Source organism: Mus caroli, chromosome 18, assembly GCF_900094665.2.
Source record: "Mus caroli chromosome 18, CAROLI_EIJ_v1.1, whole genome shotgun sequence".
Classification (NCBI taxonomy): domain Eukaryota; kingdom Metazoa; phylum Chordata; class Mammalia; order Rodentia; family Muridae; genus Mus; species Mus caroli.
The window spans coordinates 4,060,099-4,084,751 of NC_034587.1; the positions used below are offsets into that span (position 1 = coordinate 4,060,099).

General features: G+C 39.9%; 1 protein-coding gene across 3 annotated transcripts in view; it reads right to left on the reverse strand.

Annotated features, from left to right (window-relative positions):
* Nucleotides 1-24,653, reverse strand: part of Mpp7 (membrane palmitoylated protein 7) — a 278,049-nt gene that overhangs the window by 101,199 nt on the left and 152,197 nt on the right. For all 3 annotated transcript variants that reach the window (XM_029472156.1, XM_029472157.1, XM_021150579.1), the window contains exons 4-5: nt 11,753-11,830; nt 9,100-9,180 (exon numbers count right to left, since the gene is read on the reverse strand). In XM_029472156.1, coding sequence (XP_029328016.1) covers nt 9,100-9,180; nt 11,753-11,830 — 159 coding nt within the window. The remainder of the gene's footprint in view (nt 1-9,099; nt 9,181-11,752; nt 11,831-24,653) is intronic.

A 24,653-nucleotide genomic window follows, 5' to 3' on the forward strand; every position in this document is an offset into this window, starting at 1 on the left:
TGTTTGGATGTGTTTTTCTTTTTCTTTAAGGACTTGTAACTCTTTAGCAGTGTTCTCATGTATTTCTTTATGTGAGTTATTAAAGTCCTTCTTGATGTCCTCTACCATCATCATGAGATATGCTTTTAAATCTGGGTCTAGCTTTTTGGTTTGGTGCCCAGGACTGGGCGAGGTGGGAGTGCTGCGTTCTGATGATGGTGAGTGGCCTTAGTTTCTGTAAGTAAGATTCTTAAGTTTGCCTTTTGCAATCTGGTAATCTCTGGAATTAATTGTTATGGTTGTCTCTTGTTAGAGATTGTTCCTTTAGTGATTCTGTTAGCCTCTATCAGCAGACATGGGAGACTAGCTCTCTCCTCTGAGTTTCAGTGGTCAGGGCACTCTCTGCAGGCAAGCCTCCTCTTACAGGGAAGGTGCACAGATATCTGGCATTCGGACCTCCCTCCTGGCCGAAGATGAAGGCCCAAAACAGGACCTGTCCCAGAAGTTATGTTGCTCCGGTCTGTGACAGAAGCTGTTAGCTTCTGTAGTCCACACTCTCACCTGCACAGACTAGTCTCAGAGGGATCCGAGAACCAAGATGGCTCCCCCAGGTGCTCTGGCAAAGCCCTCCCGGGCGGGGCGGTCACCTCTCCTCTGGCAGGGAAGATGCCCAGATGTCTGGAGCACGAAAAGGGGTCTGTCTCAGAAGTTGTCCTCTAGGGACCTTGGGGATGTCCGCCAACTCTGTGCCCAGGTGACCAAGTGGTGGCGCTGACCGGAAGGGAATTGTGACCCTGGTCAGGCCGGGTTTCCTGCTTCCCTAATGCTGTCTCAGGTTTCTCGCGATTGAATTGGAACAGAAGTTGTGTTCCACTCACCGGTGGTCCTAAGATCGCGTGGAGAGTCCTCTAGGGGACCTTGGGGGTGTCCGCCGACTGACTCCACACCCAAGGTGACCCAGTGCCAGCCAGCTTCTTGGGTGATCTCTTCTCTGCTTGCCTTGTGCTGGGATTATAGGTAACTGCCACACCCTTTTATAACATGTTTTGATCTAAACTCTAGTGTTCAGTCATGTGACACTGAGACATATGGGTGTTTTCATATATTTTTATTTTTTCCCCTAAGCTGTGGATGTACCTCAGTGCTTGTTCAGTGTCTAGGAAGCCCTGAGCTGACTCTCAAACATTTTATAAACCAAGTGTGGTTGTACATGTTTATAATCCCAGCACCCAGGAGGTAGGGGCACAAAAATCAGACATTCAAGGTCATCTTCCATATAAAATGAGTTTATACATAATATCATCTCCTCTCCCTCATATGTATATGCATATGCATGTGTGTTTGTATACATTTTTTGTTCTATCAACAGAGAATTGATCAATGCCATCACTCACTGGTTTGTGACTTTTTTGTGTAATGGGTACATATTAAAGAATAAAAGTATATTATAACATTGTCTCATATAGGTCAATGAGGGTAGAAAATGCTGGAACTCTGCATGTCATATTTCAGATTAATGCATTTGAGAGGTCTCACTTGCTGCACTATCCATACTGGATTCTAGCTAGAGATCATGTTCTCCTCTCCAGTCAGAACATCTAGTCCATAGCTTACTAAATATACTTCTCAAATATATTCAAAACCTATTTCAATCTTCCTAATCCAACTCAAAGATGAACAAACTATACCACCTGTTTCTGTAAAGTTTGATGGGAGTTATCATAATATTGATTTCATATAGTCTGTGGTAAATGTCATGCTACAAAACCAGGGGGGATAAGATGGGAAAGACTACATCACCACTGCCATGCCTACAGAAGGTACTATAATAGCTTCTATGTGCCTATCACTTCCTTCCTTCTTCATCTTAAATAATTCCTTTTCATTGAGGCCTGGCCAAAATATCCATTACAGAAGGATGCTCCTTGGTTTATTTAAAAAGTGTGTTTGCTTTTATTATTCCATTTTTATCTTTGTATGTGTTTGTTTGTTTGATGTACAGACATATACACTATAGCACAGGTGAGGAAGTTAGGACAACATCTGCTGTCAGTCATGGCCCTCCACTGGGATGGAGAGAGACTTGCTCTCTGGTGGGTGTGCATACCAATCCAGGAGACTCAACAGCTTCTGAATGCTTCTGTCTGCAACACACTACCATGCCTGGCTTTACATGGTTCTAGGGGTATAACCATGTAAACACCAAGCTATATCCCCAGGCCTATTTCTGGGTTTCTTGACCTCAGTATTGTATTTGCTTATGCACAATTAGAATTGTTCATGTATTATATTTGATATTTTGTACCATTCCATTGCTATTAGTTATCAAGATATCAGAAGCTCTGGATGGCAAAATGGTATCAATTTTTAAATTAAACAATTTTAATAACTCTAATATATGCGCCAATTGTTCTTTGCATCTCAGAGGATTAAGTCCAAGAGTCGCACTAATATCATGCACTAATATCAAAGTCCTCAGATGCTCATGTGCTACATAAAATGGTATGATACATGAACAAGCTTATGTGCACTTTTTACATGCTTTAAAACACCTGCAGATTCCTATCACTCAACACAATGCAAATACTATGGAAATAGTTGTTGTACTGTACTGAAAAGAATTTTTGTATGTGTACAGTACATGTTCAACATTTTCCAAATATGTTTAACCAGGGACTGGTGGAATGTGTCTCTAAAACTCTGACTTCAATCAATCAATCAATCAATCAATCAATCAATCTTTCTCTCTCTCTCTCTCTCTCTCTCTTTCTCCTCTCTTAATACCTAGTCTCAAATATTTCAATTAACAACAGGAAAATGATGAAAACAGCCTGCACAGCCTGCACCAACCTCTGCAGCCTGCACAGGGCAAGGACAGCTCCTGGTTTTTAGTGCAGGGGAATCCTCATGACTGTTAAAAATAAACCAAAAATTAAAAGCTGTGACATGCTAACTGAACAAAATGTAACCTCAGAGGGCTGAAACTTGCCCAAGTAACTTAATTGTATGACAGAAAAAGAATCACAGATATTGACTATAAGAACACTACTGTGCTCAATATCAAACACACATGAATATAGATCAATCAAAACATACCAGACATGCCAAAGAAAGCATTACTCATAAGGATCAAAAAACTGAAGCAACAGAACAAAATTCTGAAATTACTCAGAGGTATAATCAGCTAAAAACAATAGTCTTAGTCAGTGTTCTATTGCTATGAAGAGATACCATGATCAAGGCAACTCTTATAAAGGCAAACATTTAATGCTGCTGGCTTATAGTTAAGAGGTTCAGTCCATTATCATCATGGTGAGAAGCAAGACACCATGCAGGCTGACTTCGTTTTGGAAGAACCATCTTGATCCAAAAGCAGCTAGAAGGAAACTGTCTTCCACAGATAGCCAGGAGGAGATTCTCTTCCACACTGCATGGAGCTTGAGCCTAGGAGCCCTCAAAGCCTGACTACACAGTGGCACACTTCCTTCAAACAAGGCCACACCTATTCCTACAAGGTCACTTTCCATGGGCCAAGCATATTCAAATCACCACATGTATTAAAAGCTATTACTGTAGGCTAGGGAGATGGCTCAGTAGGTAAAATTAAGCTTGATGTCCTCAGGATCCCCAGAGCTCACATGAAAACCAGATGTGGTAGTGAGTATCTAATCCCCATATGTGATCTCCATAAACCCCTGGCTAGACACAAGGTAAAGACAGTAGAATCACCCAGATGTTTGTGGGTCTGTTAGCCTGGTACATGCTGTGAATCATCAGAAACAAGACTCCATCTCAAAAAGGTAAAAGGTGAAAACCAGCTGCTGAAAGTTATGCTCTAACCTCTGTATGTGGGGTACTACACACCACCACCACCACCACCACCACCACCACCGTACACATATATACCATATCATGGTTACATAAAGAGAAAGTAACTCTGCAGAAGACAAAGTGATATAAAATATCCAAAATGAAGCAAGAATAAAAATATATTAAGGGAGGGGTTAAAGAGATGGCTTAGCAGTTAAGAGTGTGGGCTGTTCTCCCAGAGGACCTAGGTTTAATTCCTAGTACCTGCTTGATGACTCACAACTGCCTATAACTCCAGTACCAGGACATATGGCCCTCAGGGCCACCAGAGCACATGATACACATATATGCAGACAAAACACCCATACAAAAAATAGAATAATAGACAAGTGTGGGATTTTAAATAGTCTAAAATAGGTACTTAGACTCTTTGAAGAAGTATGACTATTTTTCAGAAAATATGGAAAAAATGTCTCAAATTTAGTGAAAAAATAATAAACTCACATGTTCATGAAGCTTAAGTACCTGAATACATGTAAAGAAACATTAAATAAAACTGCTTAATATATGAGAAAATTCTAAAATCATGTACCAGAAAAAAACAACAGCACATTACATATAAAAGAGTGAAGATGAAAGTAACTTCTATCAGACATAAAATAATGTATAGAGCAACAGCACAACACCTTTAAAATACCTGAAAAGATATACCCAGCAAAAATATCTCTCAGCAGAGAAGACTTTTGATAAGATGGGAATTTTTAATGAATCAGCAGCAGACCTCCTTTAGAAGAAGCTAATGCTCTGCCCAGAGCAATGAAAGATGAGCAATGAAATGCTCACTATCTCAATGTCAACCACATCCTGCATTGAGAACAACAGATCACTAATTAAGACATGTTTAAATAATAGTTACAATATAATAGGTAATATTAACAACACCAGCTACCTATTTGGGGTGGGAGTTGGACTTATTTCCATGTCTAAATTCAAACATAAGTTTGTAGATTTCAAGTTCATCATGCTTAACAGTTTTGCTGTAGGAATATTGTTGCTTAGCAATATTTTGTACTTTGACAATGAGAAAGCATTTGGCATTCCATTTTCCTGCTTTCACTGAGGTAATTTTATTCATCATATAGATTTTCTTCTCAAAGGGCAGAAGTTAAATAAGAATTGTGTTTCCATGTGACATAATCACCAGTCACAGCTGATGCGTTTGCCTGTTGCTCAGAAGCATCTACAGGAAATTGAACACCAGACCTGAAATCTGCCACTGCTGTGGACTCCTGGAGTCAGGTCTATGCCTGAGTGTCTATCAGGTGCACAGATGCCTGTTTATTATGAAGAACAGATCCAGAAGGAAGCTCAACTTTTCCTCCAACTTCCTTTAGTGAAGCTTCATCCATTCTTCAGGCTTAGGCTATGAGTAATTTCTGGTAAGTAAATGTTCTGGAAAACTGAAACAAATCTTTATTTTTTATTTTAGTTTTTTTTTTTAGTCCTCCCAATTTCCCCTGACATCCTAAATTATAATATCATGTTCCAGAATGGATATCACATTACTGCTTTACCAAAATGAGCACCAGGATAATGCAGACTAATTTGCCTTTACTGGAGTCATGTGTGCATGTTTGCATTCACTAATGACTTAGCCTTTGTTTGCCTAGCGCTCAGTGCTCAGCCATGAGCAAAGCAGGTAACACTGGACATAATCTTTACATTTTTGACAGTCCTCAAGTAAAGGTAATGCTGCAGAAGAACAAACCATTCCCTTGGTATGAAAAGCTCACAGCCATGGAACATACGAGAAAGAGAGCACTCTTTAGAAAGTGAGAGATTACAAAAGGCAAGATTAACTGGGTACAATTGTAGGCTATAAATGAGAGGACCTGAAAATTTTTAATTATATGAGCAGATAAAAAAGCATGTAAAGGAGCTGGGGAAAGGCTTTATGGATACAGGCTGTGGAAATATGAGGACCCAATGTGACTCCTGAGAACCCAAGTAAACTAGACAGGTTGGTGGGTATCTAATTACAGCAGTCTGATGGCAAGGTGGGAAGTAGAATCAGGAGTCAGTTAGCATGATCTACAAAGCCCTGAGATTATTCTAACCTTTATACACATGAACATACAAGTGCACACACACACAAAATGCACAACACACACACACGCACAGGCGTGCACGGGCATGCACACATGTGCAAATGCACACAAAAAGAAGACTTACAAAAGTACCACAAAAGAATAAAAATTTCCAACACTGAATAGTTTTCATTGACTTCAAGTTACTTAAAATTCCGCACGCTATAAGCACAGTGCTTAGAGACAGATATAAGCAACTAACAATACTTCTATCTTACTAAGAATAAATATCTAGGCCATTTGAATAATGTATTCACCACGTTTTAAAAACTGCTGGTGTGTGTGTGTGAGTGTGTGTGTGTGTGTGTGTTTGTATGTGTGTTTGTGTGTGTATGTGTTTTTAGATATCAACTCCCAGGCCTCAAAGACAGTAGGCAAATACTCTTCTACTAAACTACACCTCTAACCCCACCAATATTTTTGTGGTTTATTATATATACCTTGAATTTATTTGGAATTCATTGTAATGTGGATTTTTCTTACTTTTTGCCTCGATTATACATTCGTCCCAATAATATGTGCTAATTTATGCCTTAAACATGACCCTCGGCCCACCTTGACCAGGGCCACAAGCATGTTACCCCTGAGTCCTTCCAACAGACTCATAGCTGGTCTCCTCTTTAGTAAGGCTTTTGTTGTCTCACTGCAGTCCACAAAAGGAGAGCAGCTGTCACTTTTCTGCTTGAATCCTTGTCATGGACTCCCCCTGCACTCAGAATAAAAATCCAAATTTCTTAAAATGCTGACAGCTAGGGTGGTCTTCTCGTTTATCTACTTCATAGAGTAGACATGGAAAGTAAAAGAAAGGCCACTGACAGCAGCACTGGAATTGCAGGTCACACTGGGCAAGCTCAGAGCTATGCTTTACAACCTCTTTATTAAGATTTCATGTGCCATTCAACTTTACCTAAAACATTTACTCTCCACCCTCCACCCCCAACCTAACTATGGATATCTCTGCACCTTCCCTCTACCTCATACCCAAAGGCCACTTCCTCAATTATTTATTTCCCTTACTGCTTCCAAGCCAAATTGGCATCCATTATTCAAACAGATCCATCCAGAGAATCTGGCATACAACAGGCATTGAATAGACATCTAAGAAAAGTAGATGAAGATCTATCTTATTTTGTTTGCAAGTTACTAAATTTAAGCTATAAAACCTGCCCCCCCGAAAAGGTGGCAGACCTATGATGTCGAAATATTGTTATTCTATAGTGACCATGTATTTGATTGAACAAATCTTGATGTGGTTGGAAAAGAAAAGAAAAAACCTTGGTGTGTCTGGAGTACATCTTAGGTCTCTCCTCAGTACTGTCGATGAAGTAATTCAAACAGAACAGCAGTCTAAAATTAAGTAATTTCCTTTATCCACTAAAATTTGAAGAAGTGTTTACCTTGCGTCAGAACTGCATATACAAATGCTCCATTCTACTTATCTTGACTCCCAGCATTTAGAACTGAGTGGCTACATTCTTAAATTCCTAAAATTATTTTAAAGACAATCTTTTAAAAAGAATTATTTTTAAAAGTAACATTCAAGAGGTGGTAGCTATGTAAATTCCTTCAAGGAGAGCAATGTCAAATATTAAGACAATGAAAGAAAGATACTCTTGTCAAAAGGCTGGCTGGCCACAGAGCAAGCCACTCACTGAAATACCATGTCTGGTTCCCATTACTCTCCATGTGCGTTTCTTGAACATGCAACTTTCATGCTATCCTTGGTCACGTTGCTATATAAACATAAAAACTAAACAGATCATCCACTAACATATTTTCCACATAAAGCTTTATCTAAATGATTTCACAATGCCATTGGTAACACTTGACTCTTAAAACAAATGCTATTTTCTAGCCAGAATAATGTCTATATTGTTAGCTAATTGCCCTTTAAACACTATTGGACAGAATAGCAAAATATTTTATTTTTCATTTGAAACACTACTTTCAACTTAGTACTTTGGAACCAAACACAAGTCTTGCTAAGGAATCTAACTGGCTTCCCGCAGTTCACCTCACCCTGCCATGGCTGATGATAACTAATAATAGGCAGTATAAAACCAAATGAAGCAATCTTCAGAGCATGGTCTGACTGCAATCCTCTTCCCAAAGCATGTTAATACCAAGCAACATTTTCTCCAATCTTGCCCTGCTTTGGAATTAAAATTTAACCTACTCGACCATAACAAATCAGCCTCATGGTGCTATTTCCAGGCCACTCACTCACTGAAGGCATGTGCTCATACATTTTCTCTAGGGATTAGACATCATAGTTTATAGATATTTTCCTTCCACTCTGATTCATCACTGACTTTTTTAACATGTAAATTTAAGAGCAAATATAGCATGGCTCCAAGAGACATTTTTCAGAGGGTAAAAATAGATTTTTCACCTTGGAGGAGTTGGTGGTGGGCAGGCAATCAACATGATCAAAATACATCTTATAAAATTCTCAAGGAATAAAATAATATTTAAAAAATCCTACCCAATATCCTATAATTATCAGTAACCATTCTAAAATAACCCTTTGATTAATTCTGAGATTCAGATAATATAGTAATTTATACATAATGGCAGCAGTGTCTGGTCCAAATGTTTACATCACAGAACTTGACACAATCAAATTCTGTAAATTCATGACTTCAGACTGCAGAGAAGACTATGAATCTCCTTCTCTAGCTACATCCCATCTGTAGGAAAGATAAGTGATCAAGTCAGGACACAGTGAAAAGAGAACCAAGGTCTGGCTACCAATGTCCTGCAAGTTTATACCTGAGAAGGCTCCACTGTTACATGGAAGGGATCCTGAAACATCAATCAGTACACAGGACAGGACATGGGGACACTAAGTGAGGAGAAACAGGGGGGATGAAATCTTCCTCCTATAATAAACTATCTATTATCAATTAGCCATGAAGAATGATTCATGCCAACAATCCAGGCCATATACCGAGCCTCTGTCCTGCACCCACTAGATCAAATGAATTCACCACGTCAATGAAAACCTGACTTTCAAGGCAAACCATACTTCTCAACTCTGACTGTGGCTTGCCATTGCAGTCGTATACTGTTGCACCTGAAGATGGAAGCAAGAAGCAACTTGCTCTGAGGCCCCTTGAGCGCCTTTGAGAAGATATACGCCACAGCCGCTTCGTTTTCTCACCTTGACATTGGGTTTTGACAGCAGTTTCAACAGCTCTCTGATCTCACTGTTTGGTAGCTTGTTCTGTAGCTCTTCAGTCAGCTGCAAGGGAGATTACATCAACATGAGTAACAGTGCGCAGAACGCCGTAAGGTTTACTGTGTCACGACTGAATGTTTGCTTTCCAGAGCTACAGGATAAGTCAGCACAGAATGAAGCAGGCCATCAATCTGCAGTCTTCTTTCCAGGCCAGGCTGAGTGCAACTGGAGTAATCCCATCAGCCAGTTCACCTTCTGATTTACTGCCGGGAGGGCAAATCCCAGCACTTCATCTCCATGAACGGTCTTCTGCACACAGACAAAGGGCCATTTGTAAAAAGGACTGCATCAACTTTGACAGTGTACAAAAAAAAACAAAAAACAAAAGAGAAGACAGCTCCTGAATGAGGTGGTGAAACTCTCAGGGCTTCCAGAAACCCACAGTAGCTGTGCTATTCAGAGCTGGGATAAAAAGACCTTGAACAGCCCTAACAGGGTCAATGGTCTGTATTTTTTATTATGTTTCTGTACACAGTCTATAAAGTCTATTAAATAGGAGCCAGGTTCATCATGACCCCAGAACTATTTGGCAACTACTATGGTACCCAAAACGCCAGCATATATTATTTATCATTTATTATTATTTTTTTTAATCAAGGATGCTTAGGTGTTGGTTCAAAAGAAAAGACTTTGAACTTTGACATCACTCATGTTCTATACTAAAAAATATGGAATGTTCTCACTTGCAAATAAATATGTTGAGGTGAGAGACAAGCTAACTGCCTGAGTCGATTCTTATGAAATGTGCATGTGTGTGCATGGGTAGTAACCACAACCCATAATATATATAATTCCCACTTGCCAACTTTAGGTAAATGTAAAAACAAACAAAAAAACAAAAAAAACTTCTAGTCAAATTTAGGCTATAAGAACATACACATACACACACAAATCAAAGTTAAAAAGGGATTATAATTATGGAATATATGGTGTTAATGGTATACATATATGCATGTATGCAAGTACTGCCAGGACAAGGTGGCTCTTATCTAAGGAAGAGGATCTTTCTGTAAAGAAGGCAAAATCAGAGAAAATTGATAGATTCATCAATAACACCTCAAACCTGCTTTCATTTTATTAAGATATAAATTTTGACCTACACAGATAGCTCATTACTCACTACATATATGTGTTTTATTATTAAAATACACCATTCTAGAAAATTAAAGCCCATGGTTTGTCCTAACTACACAGATTCTAGTGTGCTTACTTGTGGGGCTTCTGAACCTTGAACCCATGTGTCACATAGTTGGGACACACTCTCGCACTAAGTGATATTCTCTGCCTTGAATTCTTTCTGTTTATTTGTTTGTTTTTTAAACAATCAAAAGCAAAATTGGGGGCTAAAGAGATGGTTCAGCAGTAAAGAGTGTCTATTGTTCTTCTAAGAGACCTGAGTTTGGTTCCCAGCCCCCACATCAGGCAACACACAACTGCTTGTAATTTTGGCTCCAACATCCTCTTCTGGTATACACACACACACACACACACACACACACAAAGAAATCTCTAAAGGAAATTTTTATAATTTGCTTAGGAGTGGGGCACTAGTTTCCACATAAACATTTCTAAAACCTCTCTGGGGTCTGTGTTTTGATGTTGGTTTTTAAGGCTCTTATAAGTTGCAACTGCAGCAACTCATAGGGCTATCTTTATACCTTTATTCACCTTTGCTGCACAAGTACACTTCTTTGTGGGACATGTGTTAAAACACACTCATGTCCACAGAGGACACAAAAGGTTTGTGCCTGAGAGCCAATCAGCTACAACTTGGTTGTTTAAAGTCAACTTTGGAAACCAGTTGACTTGTTTATTTTATTAGGGCCCCAACACTCTACAACACTGCATTATAGTTTGCTTTATGGCAACAAGAGCCTCACTGAAAAGCAACAAATAAGTCGTAGTAGTCACTACACACGTCTACCCATTTGTTCTGGAGCCCTGTGTCCTTAGAATTTATCCAGGTGGATTCTCAATTCATCTGAGTCTAAGAGTTAACAGTGGGAATCAGCAAGTGAGTTCCCCTTCCAAAGGCTTAAAATGAAATTATAGAGACAGGAAATTAACTACTCCATCAATGCCAAATGCTTCTTAAATTTATTTTTGGTTATAAAGGTAATTTGGAATGGTCTAATATTCATAAATCATTACTATACTATATAATTCATTTTAAAAACAATCCTGCCTTTTATGGATTTAATATGCCAAATTTCTATCCTAGTATCTGTCATTTTTGGTACTGTCAGCAATGTAACTATCTCATTTGTCTTTATTTTCCAAAGCATTCCCCTTATGTGACTTTCACAGAACACTGATGCCAGGCAGTTTTTCTTTGCACAGAATTTGAAGCCTACAATTTCTATTACATAGACACATAATTGTGCATAATACCAGGGTACCTCTATGCATAATTTTAGAAAAAGCACAAGCGTGGTGATGACAGAGATTTGGGAAACATTTGCAACTTCTTCTAGTTTTCTCTCAAAATCGCATACATCTGTCTGCAATGGGGTGGGTCCCACTTGGGGCAGGGCCATGGGTGATACATCCTGCAAACCCAGAAAGGCACACTCACATCATCAGCCAATGCTGCTGCACCATGGAGAATGGGCAACGGATTCTGCTTCTCATAGCAGTGAAGTTTTTCATGAATCTGGAAGAAAATGAAAGTAGCATGAGTTCACCTGATGGCAAAGAATTACAGATACTTTCACTATTCTGAACAGAATAAGGTCTCTCAACCCTCTTCAAGTCATGCATTTGATTTGACCTAAAGATGGCAGATATGTGTACACAATTCATCAATCACTACTACAGATCTAATGGCAAAACTTTCTTCAGACAGAACACATAAAAACACTAAGTCCTTGTTTCTCTTCCTAAACAGAACCCACTGTTTGAAAGCTACACTGCCCTAAGATTACAAGTCTCCTTTGTAGCTTACACTTCCACAAAACAACAAAACAGCAAACAAAACAAAAACAGTTACAAAAAATCCCATCAACTATGAACAAAGCAAAGCAGTAAATAGCAGCCCCGTTCTGACAGGTAGGTGTACAGGAGCTGCAAACGATAGAAACAGGCGCTGGGAGCTGCTAACGCCAGGTACACATGCACCTTACCCAGTATGTTGTCCCAATAACTTGCTTTGTTACCCACCCCCCACACCCGATTATTGTCACTTCTCAAATTCAAAGCTCAAAGAAATTAAGGGATTTCTCTTGACTACAGACATCATCACTATTTGTGTTAAATAACACCACACCCCATGCTGTAAAACAGTAATGTAAGTTCACCTGCTTAAATACTTTCACTATTGTGAACAGAATCAGGTCTGTAAAACAAGTAAATAATATTAAAAAGTAAAAAAAAACCCTTTTCATGTCCCATCATGACCTAAGAAACACAAGCAAGAATATGTTTTAAAGCATTAGTAGGCAAATCCAGTTTCTTTAAAGATATCTGAGCTAGAGATGTGACTCAGCAGTTAGGAGTGCATGATACTCTTGCACAGGGGACTCAAGTTTAAATCCCAGCACTCAAATCAGGAACCTTACCTGTACTTCCAGCTCCAACACCTCTGCGCCCATGGCCCCGGCACACACACATACCCACATATACCCACATACACATATACATATACCCACATATACATATACACCCACACATAGAGACATAATTAAAACAGCATAATCTTTAAAATCTTTTTTTTTTTTTTTGGTTTTAGAGCTTTATTGTAGAAAGGCAGGAAGAAAGAGAGAAGGTAGAAAGAGGGAGACCACCGACCATGGCCACGTGGAGAGAAGTGGAAAGTGAGAGAGAGGAGAGTAAGAAAGGTAAGAGCTAAAGAGCTAAAATCTTTAAAACTGCATTGTGGTATAGGAAGTCAACCCTTCTTTGACCACTTTGTGACATTACCATCCTTCTTTATGTTTCCACCTTAACATTTTAGCATTTAAAATACTTGAGAACTCATGTTAGCCTATCCTTACTTACAGTTGAGCCTCCCTGCTAGTCCTACTGGGACTAGATGTCCCAGAGTGGGGTGTTACTCAAGGGAGGCTCCTCCTTCTCTGAGGAGAGGGGAGGGTGCAATAGGAGGGGACTTGTAAGGGACTGGGAGGAAAGGAGGAAGGGGGGTTGTGATAGGAATGGAAAGTGAATGAAAAATAAATTACTGAAAAGAAAAAGAAAACTATCCTCTGCTGTCTTTGAAAAAGTGTGTCACCATCCCATTACAGGCAAAGCTAGCCAAGCCTTTGTACAAATCTGCAAGAGAGATTTCGTTTTGATTAGCCAGACACTCCTGCTGACAGATCCTATTACTTTTGGCAATCTGGTATAGAAGGTAGGAAATCAGGGGAAGGCTTGTGACAGTTATGGCATTACCAGAATGAGCAGAGTAATTTTGTTTATTTAATATCTTAGAGCCTTTAAGTTACTTATCACAAATTGTAAAGAATGTAAGAAATGAAGTAATTTTGGGGAAGCCATAAAATTGTGATTTGAAAATGATTAAGCTAGCAGTAGGCTGCTCAGTCATATCCAACTCCAGGACACTAACTTGTCTAGGTTTACGACAGTCATTCTGCAGAATGCTTCCCTGCTAGAGTAAATGGCCAACACTTAGGAGACACATCTTTAATCCCAGCATTTAGTAGGGATCAGAAGTTCAAGGTCATCTTCAGCTATACAAGGTGTTTGAAGACAACCAGGTGCCCTGAAACTGTTTCAAACAAACAAAGCAAAACAAAAGACATGTTCGTTTCTATATGCAACCAATTTTTTAAAAGAAAGTTATAGTCATCTCCAACTGGATATATTTAGAAAGTAAATGTTCAGTTTTAATAAGGGAATCTGGAGTTAATGTCTGATGTCAGTTCACACTAACTTTGTGAAATGAAGTTTCAATCATCAAAATATACACATGGAAGAGTAGTACACAGCTGTAATTGCATCACTGAATCCAAACCCCTCCATGAGTGTACAAGGCCTTTAAACTGAGAGAAGGGGCACTGACAACAGTCACCTGGAAGAGATTAAATAGACTATATCTGTGATCTTTTAACCTGGCTCCTACTTATTAAAAAACAGTGACTCTTGCTTGGGTGATGCTTAAGCACTCATGTTGGTAAGACTTCATGGTTAGATTCTGACATTTCTGAACAAGGATGGCACCAATGGACAGACTAATGTGGACTTGGGTTGGGGCTTGCAATGCCTAACTACTACACAAAGAACTCTCTGTAGCTAAAGAATGCTGATTGCCAGAGAGTAGCCTTAGCCAGAGAAGGGAACACTGATTGGCTGTCCAATGCCAAATGGTCAGCCCTGACAACATATTAGATGGACTTAGACATTGTATTTATGTATTTAGGAACATTCATGCATACACACATACACACACACACACACATACACACACACCACCACCACCACTGCCACCACTGCCACCACCACCAGCAGCAGCAGCAACAACAACAACAGCAACAACAACAATTAAGAAAAAGGAGGCCATCAATTTGTACAAGAGTTATGAGGGTATGAGGGAGGACTTAGAGAAATGGAAAGGGGGAAATGTAAAATGTTATTATAATCTTAAAAATTAGAAAATGTGTATAAAAACATTGGCACTGCCTGTTGTTTCTGCTGTGTGGCTAGTGTCCTACTAATGGCTCACACCTGAACACACAAAACCTCTCTGCTTGCTTGCTTTGGTTTTGCTGTCATTCGCCCCATTTTTTTTTTCACAGATAAAGTTTCTCTGTAACCCTGACTAGCCTCAAGCTTGTGGCTCTTCGGGTCTCCCAAGCACTGGAACTACAGGTGTGGACCACTACCCTGGCTAATTATTTAAAATATGGATTTGGAAGGCAGGGTAATCCTGATAATGAAGAAGACCACTGGTAGGCTTGGTGGGTCTGTTTTTTACTCCAAGCTATAAAGGAACCCATTTTAATAAGTAATGAAAATGTCAAGAGAAAAAATGAAGATACTAGAACGGAAAGCTTCAGCCAAATACAACAAAACCACTGGGCAAAGGAAACAGAGACAACTGCAGGCTCCCCTTTTAACTCAGTTTGGTACCAGTCGATGTTTGAGCCGAAAACTAAAGCTGATGAGAATCCACATCCTTATTTTAATGCGATACTTTACTGCTTCAGCAAGTAAGCATACACTGCAACATGAATTTGGCAATATAAGTTCATCAAGAATATTTAAAAAGAGGCGGAAGCCACAGAGCTTCTGAGGCAGACCCCTTTTCAGGCTCCAGACATCCAGGCACCTTCCCTGCCAGAGGAGAGATGACTGCCCCGCTCCAGAGGGCTTTGCCAGAGCACTTGGGGGAGCCATTATGGTTCCTGGATCCCTCTGAGACTAGCCTGCTCAGGTGAGAGTGTGGACTACAGAAGCTAACAGCTTCTCTGACAGGCCCTTTTTCGGACCTTCATCTTCTGCCAGGAGGCAGGTCCTAACGCCAGATATCTGTGCAACTTCCCTGCAAGAGGAGAGCTTGCCTGCAGAGAGTGCCTTACCCACTGAAACTCAGGAGAGAGAGAGTCTCCCAAGTCTGCTGATAGAGGCTAACAGAATCACAAGAGGAACAATCTCAAACCAGAGACAACTATAACAACTAACTCCAGAGATTACCAGATGGCAAAAGGCAAATGAAAGAATCTTACTAACAGAAACCAAGACCACTCACCATCATCAGAACCCAGCATTCCAACCTCAGCCAGTCCTGGGCACCCAACACACCAGAAAAGCTAGACCTGGATTTAAAAGCATATATCATGATGATGGTAGAGGAAATCAAGAAGGAATTTAATAACTCACTTAAAGAAATAAGGAGCACACTGCTAAAGAGTTACAAGTCCTTAAAGAAAAACAGTAAAACACATCCAAACAGGTAGAATTCCTTAAAGAAAAACAGGAAAACATATTCAAACAGGTGATGGAAACAAACAAAACCATACTAGACATAAAAAGGGAAGTAGACACAATGAAGAAAACACAAAGTGAGGCAACACTGGAGACAGAAACCCTAGGAAAGAAATCTGGAACCATAGATGCAAATATCAGCAACACGATATAAGAGATGGAAGAGAGAATCTCACATGCAGAAGATTCCATAGAGAACATTGGCACAACAATCAAAGAAAATGCAAAATGCAAAATGATCCTAACTCAAAACTACCAGGAAATCCAGGACACAATGAGAAGACCAAACCTAAGGATAATAGGAGTAGATGAGAATGAAGATTTTCAACTTAAAAGGGCCAGCAAATATCTTCAACAAAATTATAGAAGAAAACTTCCCAAACCTAAAGAAAGAGATGCCCATGAACATAAAAGAAGCCTACAGAACTATAAATAGACTGGATCAGAAAAGAAATTCCTCCCGAAACTTAACAATCAGAACAATAAATGCACTAAATAAAGATAGAATTTTAAAAGCAGTAAGGGAAAAAGGTCAAGTAACATATAAAGGCAGACCTATCAGAATTACAGCAGATTTTTCAACAGAGACTATGAAAGCCAGAAGATCCTGGACAGATGTTATACAGACACTAAAAGAACACAAATGCCAGCCCAGGCTACTATACACAGCCAAACATTCAATTACCATAGGTGGAGAAACCAAAATATTCCACGACAAAACCAAATTCAAACGTTATCTTTCCACGAATCCAGCCCTTAAAAAGAAAATAACAGAAAAAAAAAAAAAATACAAGGACGGAAACCATGCCTTATAAAAAGGGAGAGAGTTATCCTTCAATAAACCTAAAAGAATACAGCCACAAGAACAGAATCCCAACTCAAATAATAAAAACAGTAGGAAGCAATAATTACTTTTCCTTAATATCTCTTAATATCAATGGACTCAATTCCCCAATAAGAAGACATAGACTAACAGACTGGCTAATCAAAAAGGACCCAACATTTTGCTGCTTATAGGAAACCCATCTCAGGGAAAAAGACAGACACTACCTCAGAATGAAAGGCTAGAAAACAATTTTCCAAGCAAATGGTCTGAAGAAACAAGCTGGAGTAACCATTCTAATATCGAATAAAATAGACTTCCAACCCAAAGTTATCAAAACAAACAAGTAGGGGCACTTCATACTCATCAAAGGTAAAATCTTCCAAGAGGAACTTCAACTCTGAATATCTATGCTCCAAATGCAAGGGCAGCCACATTCATTAAAGACACTTTAGTCAAGCTCAAAGCACACATTGCACCTCACACAATAATAGTAAAAGACTTCTACACACCACTTTCATCAATGGACAGATCGTGGAAACAGAAACTAAACAGGGACAAAGTGAAACTAACAGAAGTTATGAAAGAAATGGATTTAACAGGTATCTACAAAACATTTTATCCTAAAACAAAAGGATATACCTTCTTCTCAGTACCTCATGGTACCTTCTCCAAAATTGGCCATATAATTGGCCACAAAACAGGCCTCAACAAATACAAAAATACTGAAATTGTCCCATGCATCCTATCAGATCACCATGGACTAAGGCTGATCTTCAATAACAACATAAATAATACAAAGCCAACATGTGGAAACTGAACAACATTCTTCTCAATGATACCTTGGTCAAGGAAGGAATAAAGAAAGACATTAAAGACTTTTTAGAGTTTAATGAAAATGAAGCCACAACATGCCCAAACTTATGGGACACAAGGAAAGCATTTCTAAGAGGAAAACTCATAGCTCTGAGTGTCTCCAAAAAGAAACTAGAGAGAGCACACACTAGCAGCTTGACAACACTCCCAAAAGCTCTAGAACTAAAGGAAGAAAATTCATCCTAGAGGAGTAGACAGCAGGAAATAATCAAACTGAGGGGAGAAAGCAACCAAGTGGAAACAGGAAGAAATATTCACAGAATCAACCAAACAAGGAGCTGGTTCTTTGAGAAAATCAACAAGATAGATAAACCCTTAGCAAGACTTACTAGAGGGAATAGGGACAGCATCCTAATTAACAAAATAAGAAATGAAAAGGGAGACATAACAACAGATCCGGAAGAAATCCAAAACACCATCAGATCCTTCTACAAAAGGCTATACTCAACAAAACTGGAAAAACCTGGATGAAATGGACAAATTTCTAGACACATACCAGGTAACAAAGTTAAATCAGGATCAGGTTAATGGTCTAAACAGTCCTATATCCCCTAAAGAAATAGAAGCAGTCATTAATAGTCTCCCAACCAAAAAAAGCCCAGGACCAGATGGGTTTAGTGCAGAGTTCTATCAGACCTTCAAAGNACATCTAATCCCAGTTCTTCACAAACTATTCCACAAAATAGAAACAGAAGGTACTCTACCCAACTCATTCTATGAAGCCACAATTACTCTGATACCTAAACCACAGAAAGACCCAATAAAGATAGAGAACTTCAGACCAATTTCCCTTATGAATATCAATGCAAAAATCCTCAATAAAATTCTCGCTAACCAAATACAAGAACACATCAAAACAATCATCCATCCTGACCAAGTAGGTTTCATTCCAGGGATGCAGGGATGGTTTAATATATGGAAATCCATCAACATAACCCACTATATAAACAAACTCAAAGACAAAAACCATATTATCATCTCCTTACATGTGGAGAAAGCATTTGACAAAATCCAACACCCATTAATGGTAAAAAAAAAAGTCTTGGAAACATCAGGAATTGAAGGCCCATACCTAAACATGATAAAAGCAATCTACAGCAAACCAGTACCCAACATCAAAGTACCCAAGATATAAGATACAATTTGCAAAATACATGAAACTCAAGAAGAACGTAGACCAAAGTGTAGACACTTTGCCCCTTCTGAGAATTGGAAACAAAACACCCATGGAAGGAGTTACAGAGACAAAATTTGGAGCTGAGACGAAAGGATGGACCATCTAGAGACTGCCAAAACCAGGGATCCATCCCATAATCAGCCTCCAAAAGCTGACACCATTGCATACACTAGCAAGATTTTGCTGAGAGGACCGTGATATAGCTGTCTCTTGTGAGGCTATGCTGGGACCTATCAAACACAGAAGTGAATGCTCACAGTAAGCTAATGGATGGATCACAGGGTCTGAAATGGAGGAGCTAGAGAAAGTACCCAAGGAGCTAAAGGGATCTGCAACCCTATAGGTGGAACAACAATATGACGTAACCAGTACCCTTCATAGTTCGTGTCTCTAGCTGCATATGTATCAGAAGATGGCCTAGTTGGCTATCAGTGGAAAGAGAGGCCCATTGGTCTTGCAAACTTTATATTCCTCAGTACAGGGGAACGCCAGGGCCAAGAAGTAGAGTGGGTGGGTAGGGGAGGGGTGGGGGAGGGTATGGGGGACTTTTGGGATAGCATTGGAAATGTAAATGAAGAAAATACCTAATTTAAAAAATGTTCATGGAAAAATAAAGAATACTTAAAAGGATTCAATTTTTTTCTACTGTCTTTTGAGCAAATACTGCCATACTATATGTTTAGTATACTGTGGAACTCCTCTATTAATAGTCTCTCTAGAATTTCGGCATTAATCTTCTTGAGAATGACATTTGTTTTCTGTTTCTGTTTCCATTGAGTCTATCTACCCAGCGTGACTTTTATTAGTGTGCTGGTTTTATCCTCAACTTGACACACCAGAATCACCTGAAAAGAGAAAACCTCAATTGAGGAACTTCTCAGATCAGCCTGGCCTGTGGGCATGTCTGTGAGAGTTGTGAGCATGTAGTAAGAGTTAAAGTATGTTCGAGTTCGAGGCCAGCCTGGTCTACAGAGTGAGTTCCAGGAAAGCCAGGGCTACACAGAGAAACCCTGTCTTGAACTCACCCCCCGCCCCCAAAAAAAATTACTGGGTGAGGCGGGCTGTGCCAACAGAATCAGAAATTGTACATATCAGGCAGTGTTCTTTTTTAAAAAATACATATTTTTATTGGTTTTTTATTTATTTACATTTTTATTGTTATCCCCCTTCCTGGTTTCCCCCTCTGCAAACCCCCTATTCCATCCCCCTCCCCCCTACTTCTATGAGGGCGTTCCACCATCCATGCACCCACTCCTGCCTCACTGCCCTAGCATTTCCCTACATTGGGTCATCAAGCTTCCACAGAACCAAGGGTCTCCCCTCCATTGATGCCAGATAAGGCAATTTTCTGCTACATATGAGGCGGGAGCCATGGGTTCCTCCATGTGTACTCTTTGGTTGACGGTTTAGTTGCTGGGAGCTGGGGGCGGGGGGTGGTTGGTTGATATTGTTGTTCTTCCTATGGGGTTGCAAACTCCTTCAGCTTTGGGTATGTCTGCAAGGGAGCTTGGGCAAAGCTCCATGGTCTCCTGTCCCCCCACCCCCACCCCCACCCCCACCCCCCCGAAGGAAAAGCAGTAACAAGCTGAGCACCAGTGCTCACCTCTTTCTGCTGCCTCACTGCCTCACGTTCCCACCACCATAAACTCCACATCACAGTGGACTGTGCCTCTAGCCATGAGGCAAAATAAACCCTTCCTTCTTTAATTGCCTTTTTTTCAGTTTTTTTATCACAGCAATAGGAACAGGAGCTAATATAATGTTTCACTTCTGAAGTGAGTTTGATCTTAAAGAAAAGTAGGCAGCCACGTATAATGGCACATACCTATGGTTATTCCAAGACCTGGGCAAAAGGATACAAGTTTCAGGGCAACTTGGGTCACATAGTATAATCCCAGCTGGCGGTGCGGTGGGAGTGTGGGTGGAGAGAGGGGAAGAAAGCAAAATTGGAACACCTGTACACAGACAGTATCATGATCAAACAGATGTTAGTTTCATATACACACTTTAGAAAGCTTATGAAATAAGCAAAGAGAGAGATGGCTCCAAACTCAACCTTGCATTTTGTAATGACCTCCTAGGGGAAAAATAATGCTGAAAGTGCTATATATCTCTTTATATACTTGCAAACATGTATTCGTAAGCAATATCTACTATTACATATGTCTTCATAGTAGATGGTGCTATAACAGATAAATGTATACAGTTAAACATGAAAACTTGGCTGAGTGTAGTGGAGCACACTTTTAGTTCCAGCACTTGGAAGACAGAAGCAGGCAGGTCTATGTAATTTCAAGAAAGCCTCACCTACAAAGTGGATTCTGGGACAGCCAGGGCTACACAGAAAACCCCTATCTTGAAAAAAAAAAATGTACAAACTTCTATTTTTGTTCTACTGATCAACTGTCTTAAATAATACAGTGGCCTTGACATATGAGGATTGTTTGAGTGTAGCTAAATACCAGGGGATCAAGAGGCTGCTCAGTGGTTAAGAGCACCAACTGCTCTTGTAGAATGTCCAGGTTCCCAGCACCCACACTGGCTACCTTACATTCTATAGTTACTCTAGCTCTAGGAAAGCCTGACCCTGCTGGCCTCCACAAGCACCCATACTCATATGCACACACACACACACACACACACACACACACACACACACACTCAGAGAGAGAGACAGAGACAGAGAGACAGAGAGAGACAGAGAGACAGAGAGTGACAGAGAGAGACAGAGACAGAGAGAGACTGAGAGATAGTTTTTAAAAAAGTTGCTATGATGTTTTAATGGTATATAGCTGGGTACACTGGAACCTGTCCATGCCCAGTTGGGGGCTTATTCAGGTTTGCTAAGGCCAGAAATATAAATGACCAGCCTAGGTATAGAGGGGGATATCCTTTTATATGAACTCTATGGTGATCAGTTGAGCCAACATTCACTCTGGTTTTGTGCTAACCCTTGATGCCAGGCTTCATTCTCTGACATGGCCTAAAGATCTGGATCCCACGGAAAACCAATACTCTGGTAACTGTCGATTCTAATACTTCCCTACACACTTTCAGTTCATTTATCTCCACCAAGCTGGGCATCTTACAGGGTTTCCTACAAAGGCCTCTAAGGTTGGTGATAGACGCACTTGGAAAAAGCTTTAATTAGCATCTGATCACTGACCCTATAACTCGGACAACCAACTCTGCTGCTTCCACAGTGTAAAACTGACACATTTGGTAGATAAAAACCCATCAAGTCCCAAGCCATGGACCCGTGGTTACATGGTCTGTGGTTACAAAGTCTTATAGTAGAATCTTTTCTTCCTACCATTTTGCAGAAGAGGTACAGTTCTTCTCTCATTTCCCAAGGGGAAGAATTTCCCTTGTCCTCCCACTACTAATAGAGTAACCACAGCAAATGAACAACTTCTCTGTGTGTCACAACACTTCTCATGCATGGGTGTTTAATTTTCTTTATCACAGTTATACTCACCTTTTCTACTACTACTATAAATAGACTAGTTTTGATATTTTTCTCTTTATTCTTTTTTTAATTTAATTTTATTTGTAATTCATTTTTTACACTCCATATTCCATTCCCCGCCCTTCCCCATCCACCCTTTACAAGTCACATTCTGACCATGTGTGTAAAGTGTCATCTCACAATCAGGTGTTGCCTTTCTATAAAGCCATGAGTCTGGCAGCTGAGAAAAGATGACAGGCAACTTTCAAAACTACAAGTTCCCTCACAGAGAGACACATAATATTATGAGGCTTGAGCGCCTCATGAAACTCATTTCCTCACTTTCCTCAACCCCTTGAGTTCTGCCTCCCTCCCATGCCTATCATTCCAGTCCCCTGCAGCAACTAGGAAGACTGCAGAAGTTTCTAAGAGCCTCAGACCTCATGCTTTTGGCATCAGCCCAGAACTATCTCCAAACTGCCCTTCCTTTCACACATCTGTGTGAAATGTTCAATTATATCTTTATCTTCCACATCTATTTCACGGTCTGATGTGCTGTTCATATCTGCTTTAAGAACATGAGATGTCATCTGCTCATCTGTAAGATTTTTCAGTGCACATACATATTAAACAAAAATAGCATTAGACCCTTCTTGTTTTATACATATCACAATTAAACCTTCCTTTCTTATTCCTAGCTATGGAACATTTTACAGTGTGAACATTTTAATGCAAAACTACAAGCTACTATAAACTAAGGGTTTTGCAGGAATGAATAATCAGGTGTACCTGAAGAAGAAATCCACCTTCTAACAGCTCTCTATAGTTCCCTAGTAACAAACCAAGGAAACCCACAATCAAACTTACTGCTTTTATCTTGCACCAAAACAAATTTTTCTTTTACCTGGAAAGCTACACATAGTAGACTCTGAAAGTATGAGTTGAAAATATATTCAACTTTTATTTTTAAAGATGTATTTCATTTTCATCTGTCTGTATACATGCATACATGTGCTTTTGGAAGTCAGAAGAGGGTTTTAGAGTTATAGGCACTTATAAGCTGCCTGACACAGGCGCTGGGACTTGAACTGTGTTCCTCTGGAAGAGCACTAAGTGCTAACTGCTGAACTATCTCCTTATACCTCTATTTCATTTTTTGTTAAATATGTCATTTGACAATTTCACTCATGAATAATGCATTTTGAGTACTCTCACTTCCCCCGCCCTTGAGCTGCCCACAATTCCTTTCATCCTCCTTCCTCCATACAAGCCCCTGTCCCAGATTCATGTCCTTTTGACTTGTGAGCCACTGAACTAAATCAGGGCTGTCTATGTGACCATGGTTTTGGACCTGTCCATTGGAGCCTGGTGGCCTCATGAGTTGGTTCACAACTGAAAACAATGTTAGCTCCTTCCCCTAGAATCCATCAGTAACCAAGAGTTCATGCAGGAAGCTTAGGGCCCCAAGGATCCACTCCCCCAGTCTATGATTGAAGACTGACAGACTCAGTCCTGTGCAGGCCAATAGCAAGCAGCCACAGCTGCTGTGAGGTCATGGCTGTTGGCTGTGACACACCCAGTACACAGTCCTTTCAATGTTCTTGTTCTTACATTCTCCTTCAGTCCCCTCTTCTGTGGTGTTCCCTGAGCCTTAAGGGGTGCATTAATGTCTGCTATGACAGCCACCACATATTCTCAGTACCTCAAGTATCTCTCTGTTCATGACCACTCATTACACAAGAAATATCTTTGATTATGGTTGAGAGTAGCATATCTATGGGCTTAAACACAAGTATTTAGAAAGAACTATTGGCACCCTGACAGTTTAGCTATACAATCATAGTGAGTTCTTCTTCTAAGGCCTATGCCTTCCTCATCTATGTTTTGTTTGCTTTCCTGGGCATTTTTAAAATATAGTAAGATGAAACAAAAACTAACATATCAGAATTGAACAAACAAACAGACAGAAGGAAAAAGTACCCAATCCCAAGCCCGAGAATCAGAGACCCAGTCATTCAAACATTCAGGAATCCCACAAGAACACGAAACTAGAAGCCATAGTGTATGCAGAGGACCTGGTACAGACCCATGCAGGCCCTGTGCTTGCTGCTTTGGTCTCTGTGAGTTCATGAGAGTTCTTATGTTAATTTAGAGGGCCTTGTTTTCTGAGTGTCCTCCATTACACTCCTTGTGCCCCCTCTTCACAGTAC